This window comes from Molothrus aeneus, unplaced genomic scaffold, assembly GCF_037042795.1.
Source record: "Molothrus aeneus isolate 106 unplaced genomic scaffold, BPBGC_Maene_1.0 scaffold_40, whole genome shotgun sequence".
Classification (NCBI taxonomy): Eukaryota; Metazoa; Chordata; class Aves; order Passeriformes; family Icteridae; genus Molothrus; species Molothrus aeneus.
Genome location: NW_027099068.1, coordinates 344523 through 359981, shown reverse-complemented (window position 1 = coordinate 359981; position 15459 = coordinate 344523). Strand labels below are relative to the sequence as shown.

The 15459-nt window shown below is 59.0% G+C and overlaps 1 protein-coding gene across 1 annotated transcript in view; it reads right to left on the bottom strand.

The window, feature by feature from the left end:
• The window catches only part of LOC136570838 (zinc finger protein 271-like), a 430233-nt gene that overhangs the window by 266464 nt on the left and 148310 nt on the right, over positions 1–15459 (bottom strand). Inside the window, exon 4 of the mRNA XM_066571243.1 lies at positions 3634–3647. Coding sequence (XP_066427340.1) covers positions 3634–3647 — 14 coding nt within the window. The remainder of the gene's footprint in view (positions 1–3633; positions 3648–15459) is intronic.

Genomic DNA, 15459 nt, shown 5'->3' with positions numbered 1-15459 from the left:
CTTGATCACTTCCTCTGGAAAAACAAACAACACATTCTTGAAAAGAGATTAGAGACAAAAAGGCAAAACAAGAAAAACAGTAAAAACTCTTATCTCTGTCAGGGCCTTGAGGAAGGCCCAACTCCTACATGGCGGGGAAAAACCCAGCCATGGCTGAGGGAAGCCCACTCTTTCTCTCTTCCCCCCTGCACTGCCCCCCAAAATCACGGTGGTCCCAAAGCAAACAAGGGCTGCTTATGGCCTCTGACAGCCAATTGCTCAGGGCTCGCCAGCGCCCCAGCCCCTCAGGCTCTGCCCCAGCCCGGCCAAGCTGCCCGGCAGCAGCTCCAGAGCAGCCCCATCCAGAGGCACCTGGGAGCCCTCAGCAAGGCAGCCAGCAGCACACGGGCAGGAGGACACGGATGGCGCTTCCTGCCTGGCACAGGGCTTGTGGCCATCTCCAGGCACCGCTCTGGCAGGGATCCCCGCAGCTCCGGCCCTGCCCAGCCGCTCTGGCGGCACCACAAAGGCTTCAGCAGAACCACCACAGGCCAAGGGGCTTCTGGCCATTTCCCCTTGCCCACTGCACGCCTGGGCAGCTGGCTGAGCACAAGCACCCTTTCCCCCTTCAGGGCCCCACCACCCCTCAGCCTGCTGTGCTGCTGAGCACAAGCACCCTTTTCACCCTTTCCTGCCTCTTGCCCTGCACACACACCCTGGGCAGCAAAGAAAAGCTCCTGGCAGTCTGTATATCATAACACATTCTAGAATTGAGGTATTTACAGTAATCTATAATAATATATATCATTATAATATACTCTAGAATTTATTTATTACAATATGGATAAAAAACAGAAAAGAAGAAAAGAAAAATCTTGAAGAAAAAGAAAATTACCCCTGGCTCAGGTTGCCCCAACAAAGACAGCCTCCCAGATCAGCCCTCCTCCTCAGTCATCCGGCAGAGCAGGCAGCTGAGCCCCGACAGGCGAGGCCGAGTCCTCCATGCCCTGCGCAGCTGATCTTGCAGCCTCTGCATGGTGGAATATCGCCCACTCTGTATTGCCAGGAGGACATGCAGTGTTTCAAGTGCCAGCGCTGACACGGCACTGCTCCTGTCCTTCGTCAGGCGTTCCAGGGCTGCAAGAAAGAGGAACAGAGGCAAGGTCAGAGCCGGATCTGCGGGGAGCCCAGGAGAGCCCCCTGCAAGGGCCATCGCAGCTGGCTCTTGCCATGGGCAGGAGGGAGCAGGGAGCAAGGGCATCAGGCCGAAGCTGCTGGCCACCAATGGCCCACGTGGCCCTGAAAGCTCAGTGTGCTCTGGCCACGGGAGCAGAGCCCTCTGCAGCCGGGGCAGGGCTTGCAGCTCTCCCCCCGGCAGCCCGCGCTGCCAGCCCGCTGCCCTCACTCACCTCTGCAGATCAGCTGCAGCTCTCGCTGCTGCCCCCTCAGGCGCCGCCCGGCCATGCCTGTGAACACAGAGCCTGTCACGGCGCCAGCGGCACAGCTCCCTGCCGGCGGCGCTGCCGGCGCTGTGGCCACACGGGCTGCTGGCCCGGCAGGGCTCAGCCCGGCCCTTGGCGCACGCTGCCGCCCCAGGGCACGGCTGCCAGAGGGCGGCAGCAGCAATGCCCAGGCCAGGCGGGGCTCCACGGCGCCGGGCCCGGCTGGCGCTGCCGGGGCAGTAGGCGGGGCCGGGGCCGAGCTGCGGCGGGCCGGGGAGGGAGCCCGGGCTCGTGGCTCACCCATGAACCTGATGGCCGCCTCTCGCAGGGGCTCCTGTGGGCTCTCCAGGTAGCGCAGGGCCCGGCGCACGTGCTCGGCCGCTCGGCTCCTGTCCTCTGCCAGCTGCAGAGAGCAGCAGGAGGGAAGGGTTGGCGCGGGCTCAGCCCCTGGGCCTGGTGCTGCCTGCGCCCAGCCCCGGCCTCCCCTGCCCACACAGCCCTGAGGCGCGGCCAGCAGCCGCTGGCCAAGGGCTCCCGAGGGGAGGGGGCAGCGGGCCGGCTGCTGCCCAGGGAGCCGCGGTGCCGGCCCGCAGCCCCACCGGGCTGGGGCTCCATGGACACCCGGCTCGGGCCCACGGGAGCCTGGAGCAGAGCCCGCGCGGCCCAGGGAAGGCAGCGGCATGTGGGGCGCAGGCTGGCGCCCCTGGTTGCAGCGCTGGGCAGGAGCGCAGCTGCCAGCCGCACTCGCTGAGCAGCACGGTCAGGGGGCTTCTGCAGCCTGAGGCTGGGGCTTGCAGGCCGTCCTTACCAGGCCCTCGCCGAACCTCCAGGTCTGACCCAGCTGCAGCATGTGTTGGAGATCCTTCCTGCGCAGGAATGTGGCTGAACAATGCAGCGTTTCCCGGGAGGCCTGGAGAGCAGCAGAGACCTGGAGATGGCACCAGAGCCCAGGGCCCAGGACCCGCACAGGTCCCTGAACCAAGGCCAGGAGGAGGCTGCAGCCCGCCAGGCACCAGAGCAGGAGGCAGCCAAGCCCCCTGCCAGAGGGCCAGCGGCAGCCGGGGAGTCCTCACCTCTGCCACATGCTGGTTCTCATCATTGCAGTGGAAGAACAGAGGGAGCAGGCTCTGGTGCACGTATGACTTCAGGGCCTTTTTTTCCTCTTCCGGTGAAAAATACAGTATCTCTCGGAAGATGAACATGGAGCACGCCTGCACCTGGCTATCATCCTATATGAAAGGAAGAAAAAGAGCCCTCAGCATCGGCTGCTTCACACCCATCTGGGCACAGGCCTGAAAATGCACAGGGCACAAAGTTTGCAGGCAGCAGCCGGTGGCCGTGGCTGGAGGCGCAGAGCCTTACGTTGTCAAAGAGCGGGAGGAGCGCCCCAGCCAGCTGCAGGGCGAGGGGGCTGGCTAGCGGGGCACCATTGCACAGGAACAAACGGCTGAGGAGAACCATGGTCATCCTAAGCATCTTGCTGTCATTTTCCTGCAGCAGCTCCACGAGCCTTTCATGCAGGCTCCACATTCTTATTGCGGCCTGTGTGGAACATGAGTGTGTGAAACGCCATCCTGCTGCCGCAGGGCCCAGAGGCCAAAGGCCAGTGCCAAAGCACTGGAGCAGCTGGAGCGGGAGGCAGGAGAGCTGGGAGCAGCTGCCTCAGCGCCCCAAGGCCAGACAAGGCCAAGCAACTGCCTTCCCCAGCCCCACGCTGGCAGCACGGCTTCAGCCGCTGCCTTCTTCTCACCGAGACACTGGTGCCAAGCACCAGGAGGCCTCTGAGGGCCAAGCGACGCATCTCCCTGCACTCGCTCTGCAGGTTCTTGGACATGACCTCCAGGATGCTGTCACGGCATTCACTCAAGTTCAGGCAGTCCAGGATCTGAGAGGCACAAGGCCGGTGACGGGGGAGCCCCACAGGGCCGGGCTCAGGCAGCAGCACAGGGCGCGGGCACCATCCCGGGCAGCTGCGGCCACGAGAGGGCAGAGAGCCGGGAGGCAGCTCAGCCAGGCAGCGCTGGCCTTCAGGCTCACCTCCACAAGGAACGCCATGGCGGCCAAATCCCAGCATAGCGTGTCTTTCCTGAGCAGCCCCAGCAGGTGGAATGCAACTGCGGAACACGAGGCTTTGGATACGTGGTGCATTTCTCTGATAGGAGGAAATCGGAAGCAAAACCCTGAGGCAGCAGGGCTAAAGCTCTGCCAGGACTGACTCACAGTGGTCTGGCCTTTCTCCAGCACCCAGCAAGGGGGAGCCAGGCCCTCTGGGAGGTGGCTGTTCTTGGGCACGCCCCTCTCCCAGCCTTTTGCAGTCTCCTTGGCCGTCCCTTGGTGACAAGGCCTTGTGGCCCACGACCACGGGGCCCCACTGTGTGGGGCACCCCGGGCACAGGGCACATTTGCCAGGGGCAGTTGGGGAGCAGGGCGTCTTACCTGGCCAGCACGCCCACAGCACAGTGGTGGGTGTCAGCACAGAGCAGCGTGTCCCAGCCACGCTTGTCTTCCATTGCCACCACAACATCCTCATAGTGCAGTCGGCAGAGCAGGGCCTTCAGGGTCTGCTCTGCAAAGCTGTGTGCGAAGCAAAGCCCAGGTCACGCTGGGAGCACTGGCTCCTGCCCTGGGCACGTGGCAGGGACAGGAGGACTTGCATGGAGCACCTGTTGGGGTTGGTGGCAAGGCCGTGTTGCTGCTGGCATCCCTTCCAGAAGGTATCGGCCGCCTCTGGCATATCCAAGGTGCTGAAGAGCACTTGGAAGAGCAGATGCACAAAGAGGCGGGGGAAATGCACGGTCACCACATGTGGGACATAGGGCATCTGGAGGATCTTCCACATCACCACAGTTGCCTGCAAAGGACAGAGCAGCCTGAGCTCAGTGCCGAGGTGTCCATGTGGCAGGGCCCAAGCGTGGCAGGGAAAGGCCAGCGGAGACGCAGGGGGAGCACGGGGCCTGGTGGCTCTGAAGCTGCCCCTGGGCCAGGTTTCAGCCCAGCAGGGAGAGGCAGCGAGACACCATGGTGGAGGGAGGATGGAGACCTGATGGAGAGGTGAGCTTGGGCTGAGCAAAGGCCAGTTGCAGAAACTCACAGCCAGGGCAAGGACAGCCGTGTGGTCCCCATCGGAGGTGCACATGCTGTGCTCTGGCCAGTTGGCCAGCACGTCAAGGAGTACGAGCATGGCTGTCTCTGCAGTCCTGCATGAGCACATGATGGTCTTCCACATGGTGGTAGCAGCTCTGTGGGGTCAGAGCTCTGTCTCAGGGGGGTTTGGGACACAGCACTGTGGCCTGGGCCGCAGCAGGGAGCTGAGCTGGCTGCCAGCCCTGCCTCTGCCCACTGGCCCTCAGCACGCAGGCAGCCCAGCCCCGTGGGGACTGGCCCCTGAAGAGCAGGGAGGGAGCATGGCAGCACACTGGGGACTGGCAAAGGGAGGAGCCAGAGGGCCCTGGAATTCTCTGTCTGTCAGACCACTGGGACAGCCTGTACAGGGTGATGGGCTGCTGAGCCCTGAGTCTTGTGGGCACGTGGGCCCCATACCTGTCACATGATGGGGCCACACACAGGAGAGCCATCACCACATCAGCGGGCAGTGCCTCTGTCAGATCCAGAAGGGGCCTGTACAGGTTGTACTCAGGAAACTCATTGGCCATGAGCCACTGGTGGATGTACCTCACCATGGCGGGCACCTGGAGAAGGCAGGGGAGACTTGGAAAGCTGCCAGAGGGAGTCATGTGCCCAGCTGCCCCAGAAAAGTACTTCCCTTGCCACCACACTGCCATGACCTCAAGGCTTACAGTGAGCAGCAGGTGGGGCTTGGGAGGCCAAGCAATTGCTGGGAGGATGGAAGGCAGGCCACAGGCTGCTTACTTGCTTTGGACTGGAAGGTCCCTCCTCCACAAGCATATCCAGCAGGGCAGCGCTGGTCTTGGTTTTGAAGATGGGAGGGTACGCTCTGACCACAGTGCCCATGACGCTGGTCTCTTCCTCTCGAATCCTCTTCATGAATTTGCACACCATCTGTAGCAGAAGGGCAAGAAGCCAGGGATGTTGCAATGAGTGCTCCACACACGGTGCTGGGCTGAGCAGGGACAGCAGGCCCAGCCCAGGTGGGGGTGGCTGCAGGTACCTGCGCTGTTCTTCGGAAGCGGCCACGGGTGCGTTCCTGCTCTTGTGTGCGCTCCAGGGCTGCATCTGGCAAAGAGCAAGCGCAACCAGAGCTGAGGGGCTGCGGGAGAGGCCAGAGAACACAGCCCAGCCCTGCGCTGCCCAGGCAGGGAGAGCCCCGGGATGCTCCAGGGGGATGGAGCACAGCCACTGCGGGGTGTCTGCCCAGCCCCTCTTCCATCCTGTCCGTGGGCATTTCCCCAGGGGATGGCATGGCATGGCATGGCATGGGATGGCATGGCATGGCATGGCATGGCTCCAGCCCTGCAGCCCAGCTCTGCCACTCACCCTCCTGCGGTGGATGGAATGGCACCACCTCTTCCGTCTCCTGTGCTGGGGTAGCTCCAGGGCCTTCTTCCTCCTCCTCCACGCAGGCCAGCTTGGGCACTCTCGGGGCTCTGTGCTCCATGGCTGTTCCTGGCCCGCGCCCCAGCAGCGAACCCCGCCGGTGCCGCTCCTGCAGGGCCTGGTGTGCCTTCCCTGCGGGCGGGACGCGGCTGTCAGCGCTCGGCCCGGGGCCAGCAACGGCCCCCGAGCGCCCCTCAGCCGCCCCGGGCCGGCCATGCCCAGGCGTTCGCTCTTTGGAACGCGGCACGGGAGGCTCGGGGCCGGCGGCCGCGCTGCCGAGCGGCGGAGCTCGGGCCGGGGAAGCCGCAGCGGAGGCGGCGGGAGCGGCCGCGCCTCCTGTGTCCTCCGCGGGCCCCGGGAGGAGCCGGGGCCGGGGCCGGGGTCGGGGTCGGGGTCGGGGTCGGGGTCGGGACTGGACCCTGCCTCGGGCCCGGGGCCGGGCTCGGGCCAGGCGGAGCCGAAGGGCGGCGATGCCGCCCCCGCACCAGGAACTGATGCCCGCCCAGCAGCGCCACCGCCAGTACGGCCAGAGCCGGGCGGAGGCGAGAGCGCGGCGGGACGGCCGGGGCCGGGCACGGGGCAGCCCCGCCCGGGGCCGGGGCCGGGCCGGGGGCATGGCCCGGCCCGGCAGGGGAGAGGGAGGCGGGGAGAGGAGAGGGACGCCGGGCAAGGGACCGCGAGAGAAGGGTGCCCGACAGCGGGAAAGGGAGAGAAAGAGAAAGAGAAAGAAAGAGAGAAAGATTTTTCTTTTCTATCTCCTTGTGCTTCCACTGCCGCTGCTGCTGCTGCTGCTGCTGCTGCTGCCGCTGCCGCCGCTGCAACTGAAGCACCGGGGCAGTTCGTCCCCGTGTCCGTTCCCCGCTCGCCCCACGAGCCCCACGTTCGAGCCCCGCGCGCCCCAGGGACAGCCCCTGAGTCTGTCCAAACACGGGAACTTTGCAGCGGTGAGCCCAGATGCAGAGCCCTGACTGGTCAAACACTGTCGGGCCACCTTCCCTTGGTGTAGGATTCCTACCTGACCCCAGCACTGCACTTACGCCTCCAGTGTTGCTTTCCCGTAAAAACAGGGGAAGGTAAACTGTGTGTGGCTCATGGTATTTTAGAGTGTCTAAAAATCACTAAGTCACCGATCTTAGAGGTGAGGTGCATCTGGAATTACATGGAAAAGGGGAGCATAGAAATTAATAGAGGAAAACATCTTGGATTGTTTCTTTCATTTTCATTTCACTTCTGGAAAGCTGTTTCAGTATTCCAGGAATCTTCTCCTGTCTGCTCTTCCCAAGAATCTCTCATGGAGAACAAGGTCAAGCTTCTGTCACAAGATTTGCCACCAGGAAATTATGCCACTGGTGAAATTTTCATGATGACTCTTTGTGCTGGTTTAGGGCAAATTTTGGGAGGAAACCTCCAAAAGGGTCCATCTAGAAAGCAAGTTCAAGCGGCCTCTCCCCCTACTAGTTCAGGAAAAGACTTCCCTCGAGAAAAGTGAAAAAACCCAGTTTATTTAACAGGTAAAGTATTCACAAGGATGAAAAATGAATAATATTAAATGAAACCTCTGACAGTGCTGAAGAGATGGCAAATTCAGAAAGTCCTTTTTGTGGCTTGTAGTTGGCTCACTCGGTCTCTTCTAAGTCTCTTTGGTGCTGGAATGCAGCGTCCCAGAGCTCGGTGGGCCACAGGTGTGAGCTGCCGGTCTTTTTCTGGGTTTTCAGTCCAGAGCAGATTTAAACAGTTCCAAGAAAAAGGAAAGTCACAGTCCAAAGGAACTTCTCTGCCCCAGCTAGCTAAAACCAAATTGCTAGACCTGGGCTGTGAAGGCACCAGGATATTTCCACATCTGGGCACTGGCGGTCCCAGCAAACACGCTGTGAAGGCACCAGGATATTTCCACATCTGGGCACTGGCGGTCCCAGCAAACACCAGATCTGGATGGTGCTGGAGCCAGAACCTGGAAATTTCCAAATTTTGGCTTTCTGTGCCAGCAAATCACTGGACTTGGGCTGTGCCAGCACCAGGAATTTTTCAGATCTGGGCACTGGCACTGCCAGCAAACACCAGATCTGGGTGGTGTCGTTGCCAGTGACAGAAATCTGGCGGATTTAGGCTCTGCTGGCACCGGGAGATTTCCAAATCTGGGTTCTGGTGCAGGAAACACAAGATGTGGGTGGTGCCAGACCCAGTAACAGGAAGCTGCCACGGGTTTTGGATTTCTGTGCCAGCAAATTGCTGCCCTTGGGCTGTGCCAGAATGGGGAAATTTCCAGATCTGGGCACTGGCAGTGCCAGCAAACAGCCCATTTCAGGCTCCAGGCTCCAGGAAGGACTGGATCTGGATGCCTTTTTCTTTGCCTTCCTTCTTTCCTGGGGTCCTGCTGCCAGCAAACCCCAGACTGGGCGGTGCTGGCAAGGGGAAATTGCCAGGTTTTAGCTTTCTTTGCCAGCGAATTCTGGACATGGGTGGTTCCAGAAGAGGGAAATTGCCAGATGTGGGCACTGGCAGTGCCAGCGCACACCAGATCTAGGTGGGGATTGTGCCAGCACCGGGAAATTGCCAAATGTGAACTTTCTGTGCCAGCATATTGCTGGAATTATGCTGTGTGGGCATCTGAAAAATTCTGGATCTGGGCACTGGCAGTGTCAGCAAACACAAGATTGGGTTGCTGTAGGTACCAGGTATTTACTTGGTTTTGGCTTTCTTTGCCAGAAAATTGCTGCACTTGGGCTGTGCTGGCACTGGGAAATTGCTGGATCTGGGCACTGGCAGTGCCGGCAAACACCAGGTCTGGGTGGGGCCAGCACCAGGTATTTGCAAGGTTTTGGCTTTCTGTGCCAGAAAATTACTGGACTGGGGCTGTGCCAGCTGGGAAATTCCCGCATCTGGGCACTGATGGTGCCAGCAAACACCGGATCTTGGTATTGCCAATGATGGTAGCAGGAAATTGCCAGAATTTGGCTTTCTGTGCCAGAAAATTGCTGGACTTGGCTCAGCCAGAACCGGGAAATATCCAGATCTGAGCACTGGCAGTGGCAGCAAACACCAGGTCTGGGCGCCTGTATTGGCATCAGGAAATTGCCTGATTGTGGCTTTCTGTGCCAGCAAATTGCTGCACTTGGGCTGTGCCAGCCCTGGGAGATTTCTGGATCTGGGCACTTGCGCAGCAAACACCAGATCAGGGTGGTGCTGGTGGCAGCCCTGGGAAGCTGCCGGGTTTTGGCTTTCTTGGCCAGAAAGTTGCTGCATTTGGGTTGTGCGGGCACTGAGAAATTGCCAGATGCTAATTTTCTGTGCCAGCAAATTGCTGGAATTATGCAGTGCAGGCATCTGAAAACTTCCAGATCTGGGTACTGGCAGTGTCAGCAAACACGAGATCAGGTTGCTGTAGGTACCAGGTATTTGCTTGGTTTTGGCTTTCTTTGCCAGCAAATTGCTGCACTTGGGCTGTGCCAGAATACGGAAATATCACGATCTGGGCACTGGCAGTGCCAGCAAACACCACATTTCAGGAAGGATTGGATCTGGACCCATTCCCTCCCTGCCTCCCTCCCTCAACAAGGTGCCAGAGGGGCTGGACAGCAGCCAGGCAGAAAGGGACCTGCAGGGACAGATGGACAGCAGGCTGGACATGAGCCAGCAGTGTGCCCAGGTGGCCAAGAAGGCCAATGGCTCCTGGCCTGGCTCAGGAATGGTGTGGCCAGCAGGAGCAGGGCAGGGATTGTTCCCCTGTGCTCAGCACTGCTTGGGCAGCACCTCGAGTGCTGTTTGCAGTTCTGGGCCCCCAATTTAGGAAGGACATGGAGGGGCTGGAACGTGTCCAGAGAAGGGCAACAAGGCTGGGGAAGGGTCTGGAACACAAGAGCTTTGAGGAGCAGCTGAGGGAGCTGGGGTTGTTTATCCTGGAGAAGAGGAGGCCCAGGGGAGACAAGGCAGTATCAGGGCACAGGTTGGACTTGATGATCTCCATGGCCTGTTCCAGCCTTGCTGATTCTGGGATTCTCTGAAAGAACCCTTGGAGCAGCTGCAGGATGAGCCCTGGGCCTCCTCTTGAGGAGCTCCAGCAGCCCAGGTCCCTCAGCTTCTCCTGGCAGCCCCAGAGCCCATCCTGTCAGTCGTGCAGAGCCTGTGCAGCTCCTCCTCACTGCCCAGAACAGGGAGCCCCAGAGGCAGACATAGCAGCCCAGATGTGCCCCCCTGGCCTGGGGTGCCTCTGGCAAGGGAGCAGCAGCAGGCACTGCAGGAGCCTGCAGACAATTCCTGCAGCACTTGTAGGATGATCCTGCTGCCCAAGGGACGTTCCCATGGGGCCAAGTCAGGAACTGCAATGGGCAGTGGGGCCAGAGAGGAAAGGGCAACCAGGGATGAGCTGTTTGCAGGGGAGGGAACGGGGGTGGGCAATGGGAGGAAATTTGCACAAGGAAAGACTAAAGAAAGCAAAGGTGAAGCAAAGGAAATGCTCAGGGCAGTTTGGGGGTGGCTGCCAGGCAGCCCTGGCTCTGAGCAACAGCGTCTGCAGTGGCACAGGAAACTCCCAGCTGATGGGAACAAACTTTCTGGCTGACTGCAGAGGCCAGGACAAAGCTGAGGGGTTTCCCTGCTGTCCCCCAGCCCTTGCTGGCCCCAGGGCTGGTGGCATTTGTGCTCCCTCAGGTTCATGTCCCCACAGCAACAGCATGGGGGTGCTCCCCCTGCTGTGGGCAATGCAAGCAGGGGCTGCTGAGCCAGTGCTGCCGTGTCTGTGCTTGCAAGGATGGGGCACCTGTGTGAGCTGGGGGAGAGGCCAGGGCTGCAGAGGGGGGATGTTGTTGGCAGCTGCATGAGGACGCTCTGGGACGCTGTCCTGGGCTGTGCAGCGCACTGGGGATGGATCAGCCCCTGCTCTGCTGCTCCTTCCCGTCTGCCCCAGGGCCCTTGCAGAGCCCCAGCCATGCTGTTTGCCCCCAGCCTGCCCACGGCCAGCCTGGGGCTGCTCACGGGGCTTTTCTGTGCTGAGCATTGGCCTGGCCGTGTTCTTGAGAGAGCCTGGGCAAGGAGCCTGGAGCCCCCAGTGCCTGGCCTGAGGTGTCAGCGCTGCCCCAGCAGTGCCCATGTCCTTTCCCTGCTGCAGCCCCAGCACTGCCACCCCCAGGGCTGTGCCCGGCCCCGAGAGCACTCAGGCCCTGCAGCAACACCAGGGCCACCAGGGCAGCGGGGCAGGGCCACGGCAGCAGCACTGGCAACACCAAGTGCTGCTGCTGCTGCTGCTGGGCACAGCTGCTGGGCCAGCCCTGATCTGCCCCAGCTCTGCACACAGACATTGCTGCTGCAGCTCCAGAGAAGGCATCAAAAGGGCATCTCTGCAGAAAACTTTGCTGGGAGATCCTTCAGTTCCTTTAAAGGCACCAAGAGCTCATTGACACAGTCTGTGGCCACAGGGAAGACGGAGAGAAACAAAATGAGAAACTCTACAAACAATGACATTTCTTTGTGAACAATATGAAAAAAACTAAAACAAAGAAAAAGAACCGCCAAATTGAAACCAACAAGAAGTATTAAAGATGACTTTTATTACAAGTGATTTTCAGAAATTGGCAAGCAGATGAATGTTCCTGAAAGCATCCAGTCATCAATCTCCACACTGCAGCCTTGAGCTCCTGGTTCCTCAGGCTGTAGATGAGGGGGTTCAGGGCTGGAGGCACCACTGAGTACAGAACTGACAGGGCCAGATCCAGGGATGGGGAGGACATGAAGGGGGGCTTCAACTGAGCAAATATGCCAGTGCTGACAAACAGGGAGAGCACGGCCAGGTGAGGGAGGCAGGTGGAAAAGGCTTTGTGCTGTCCCTGCTCAGAGGGGATCCTCAGCACAGCCCTGAACATCTGCACATAGGAGAAAGCAATGAACACAAAACAACCAAATACCAAAGAGGCACTAACTGTGATGAGTCCAACTTCCCTGAGAGTGTTGGAGTGTGAGCAGGAGAGCCTGAGGATCTGTGGCACCTCACAGAAGAACTGGCCCAGGGCATTGCCATGGCACAGGGCCAGGGAAAATGTATTGGCTGTGTCCATGAGAGCATTGAGAAAGGCACTGGCCCAGGCAGCTGCTGCCATGTGGGCACAAGCTCTGCTGCCCGGGAGGGTCCCGTAGTGCAGGGGTTTGCAGATGGACACGTAGCGGTCGTAGCACATGATGGTCAGCAGGGAATACCCTGCTGTGATAAAGAACAGAAAGAAAAAGAGCTGAGCAGCACAAGCTGAGTAGGAGATGGTGCTGGTGTCCCGGAGGGAATTGTGCATGGCTTTGGGGACAGTGGTGCAGATGGAGCCCAGGTCGCTGAGGGCCAGGCTGAGCAGGAAGAAGAACATGGGCGTGTGCAGGTGGTGGCCGCAGGCTACGGCGCTGATGATGAGGCCATTGGCCAGGAGGGCAGCCAGGGAGATGCCCAGCAAGAGGCAGAAGTGCAGGAGCTGCAGCTGCCGCGTGTCTGCCAATGCCAGCAGGAGGAAGTGCCTGATGGAGCTGCTGTTGGACATTTGCTGGGGCTGGCCATGGGGACCTGTTCATGGAGAAAGGACAGCGAAGAGTTAGAGGAGATCCCTGTAACCAAAATCAAAGCCATTTCCCATACACTCTCCCCAAAACACACACACAGACATCCTTTTGTGTTCAATAGTTCTGGGGTTTTTCTTATAAGCTTCCCCACATGTCTTCTGGTGTTTTTGGATATCAGAAACCCTCAGCATTTCTGCTGCACTCGGGGAGAACAGAGCAAGTTCTGTGAGGCAGAGTGATGAGTGGAGACTGAGGAGAGATGGTCTGTCATTGTGACCTGTTCAGAGTTTCTCTGGGCTTTAATCTGTCTCAGGTGGAGGGTGATCACCTTTCCATGCTTCCCCTAAAATGTCACCAGGTACTGCTGAGAGCAGATGGATCCACCCCAGCCCAGCTGCACATTTGTAGCCAAGGACTCGCATTGCTCATTTCACCAACCCAGCAGCATTTTCAGAGTCAGAACACCTCTGCCTTTCCCCATCAATCTCATGACTCAGAGATGCTCTAGGACAGGTTTGCACCCTGGATTGAAGCTCCCAGCTTGGACTGAAATCTCAGGGAGACTCCCAAGTGTCCTTCTGATGGCATTGGATTGTGGGAGATGCAGCTCCTTCCCTGGCTGCCCTGACAGCATTGCCCAGAGCCGGGCACTGGGGACAGCGTCACCCTGAGCCAGCTGTGCCCCCTCCAGAGCCCCCAGGGCCGGGCAGCTGCTGCCAGCCCTGTGCTCTGCAGAGGGAACTGGGCCCGGGGCTGCAGAGCATCCAAGTGTGTTTATTTTCTCTCATTCCCTGATCTTCTCTCTGCTTTCTGGAGATTTGCCTCCTGCAGGTGTTTCCCTGTGCCTGATCTCTCCCTGCCAGCACTCACAGACCCCAAATCTCTGAGCACTCTCCTTGGCCCTACAGAACCCTGCCTGTTTGCAGGGCATGGGCTGGGGGCAGGTTCTGTTTGCAGCTTGGAGAAAGGACAGCTCAGACGGAATCTCATGGGTCCAGCAAAGGTGATGCTGGTCTGGCCATGGGCAGAGGAGTGGCTGAAAGCACATTAGGGATCTCCTGTGAACCTATTGATCACTAAAAGTAACAGTTCCGGTGTCTCAGGCACTTGTCAAAATCCATAATCATCCTTTAATATTTATCGCCCCCCCCGCCATTCTCCAATAATAGGAAACTGAAAACAAAGTCTTAGGAAATTTCCTCATTTTTATCAAAATCCTTGTCTTGGGAATATTCTGTGACTGATTAGAACCCCTCAGTACATCAGAGCTTCATGAGCATTTCACCTCCCCTGCACCAGAAATACTCAGAGTGGTACTCACAGGGTCTGCAGGCATTGGGATGTTGCAGCTTCAGGAGATCACTGCAGGAGCTGCAGCTGCATTGTCCTGCAGCCAGAGGTTGCTGTGCCAAGGGCTGGCAGTGATTGTGCCCCAGGCACTTCTCAGCCCCTTCCCAGCCCTGAGTGATTGAAGCTCTCTGTGCCTCTGTGCTGTGCCCGGGCTGGCTGCAGGCAGTGCCCCAGCCCTGCTGGGCTGTGCACAGGAGCTGCTCCTGGCCAGAGCTGTCTCTCTGCAGCTCTGCTGCCCTTGCCAGGAGCTGCCTCTGGGCCAGGAGCCCGGCCCAGCTCAGCAGCACAGACACAGCACCAGGACTTCAATGAGCCCCTGGGGCTTTGTGCTCAGGCCCTGAACATCAGTCCCTGAGAGGGAGCTGAAGAAATCTCTCCAGAACTCCGAGTCACAATCCAACTCCAAAGTTTCTTGAAGTTTTAATGGGTCCCACTGAGGGACAGGACTGAGAAAGTGTCCCCAGGCCCCAGGCAGAGCAGAGAACTGCAGGCAGTGATGACAGGTGGGGAGAAAGGGAAGCCAAGTCTTGGTGCCCTGGGGCACAGCAGGGTCTGTGCCAGCAAGGGCTGTGAGGAGACACCTTGTCCTGAGGCCCTGGGGCCTCCTGGCACAGCCCCAGCCAGGCTGGGCACTGTCAGCCCCTTGTCCTGCCCTCAGCATCCCCCCCTAGCCCACATCCCAGTGGCCTCAAGGATCTGCTGGAAGGAGTCCCAGGGGAGCCTTGCTCAGGAATGGCCCTGGGGGCTCCTGAATGCTCCCAGGGACTGCAGGTTTTTCAAAGGACTTTGGGTTTTGCTTTTGCCTTGGAGTCTCTGAGAGGTCTGTGCAATCATGGCCCCAATTATCTGCTGTAATTAGTCCCTGGAGAGGCTTTGTCAGTAACAACACTCAGTGGGGCTCATTCATGCCTCAGGGTACTATTTCAGTTATTTTAAGGTACCTGGTGTTTCCCTTTTGATACAGACTCTGGGAGAGGTTTGTGCAATCATGGCCCCAATTATCTGCTTTAAGGAGTCCCTTGAGGGCTTTGTACTGACACTCAGTAGGGCTCATTAATACTTTGAGATACTCAAGATTTTTAAGGTACTTTGTGTGGAGGCTGGAGAACTGGCCAAGGAAAAGCCTGCTGTACTCCCCTGGAGGACCAACCCCTAAGCCATAACCTCTGGTTAGGGAGAGCAAAAAGATCACCCCCAAAATCCTTTGTTGCTTTATGTTGATCCCTTGCAACGCCTTGGTCCTTCCCCTTTGCTCTGCCCCTGTGCCCTGATCCCATTCACTCTAGTGTTCTGTCCTGCCCTTCGAGATCCCAATATAAAGCCCTGCTTTCCCTGCCTGAGTGGCTTTTTGTCCCTGGACCCTTTTGAGGATGAAGCTCAGGAAAGGTTCTCCTTGGAACCCCACACCAAGACCCCGTCTCTCCTCCTGCGTCGCCGGGATCACAGAAGAGCTGAAATCACTCGGCATGAGCACAGACATTGCCTGTGCCCCCGAGGTGTCTTTTTCAAGAAGTTTCTTCGGGAAGGTTGCAGCGCTCTGAGCACCACCTGCCACAACCTGTGGCGCCCAACGTGCGGCCTCTGCAAAGAGATCCCTGAAGAAGTGTCTCCTGCAGCCTCCCACTGCAGGACAAAAGTCGCT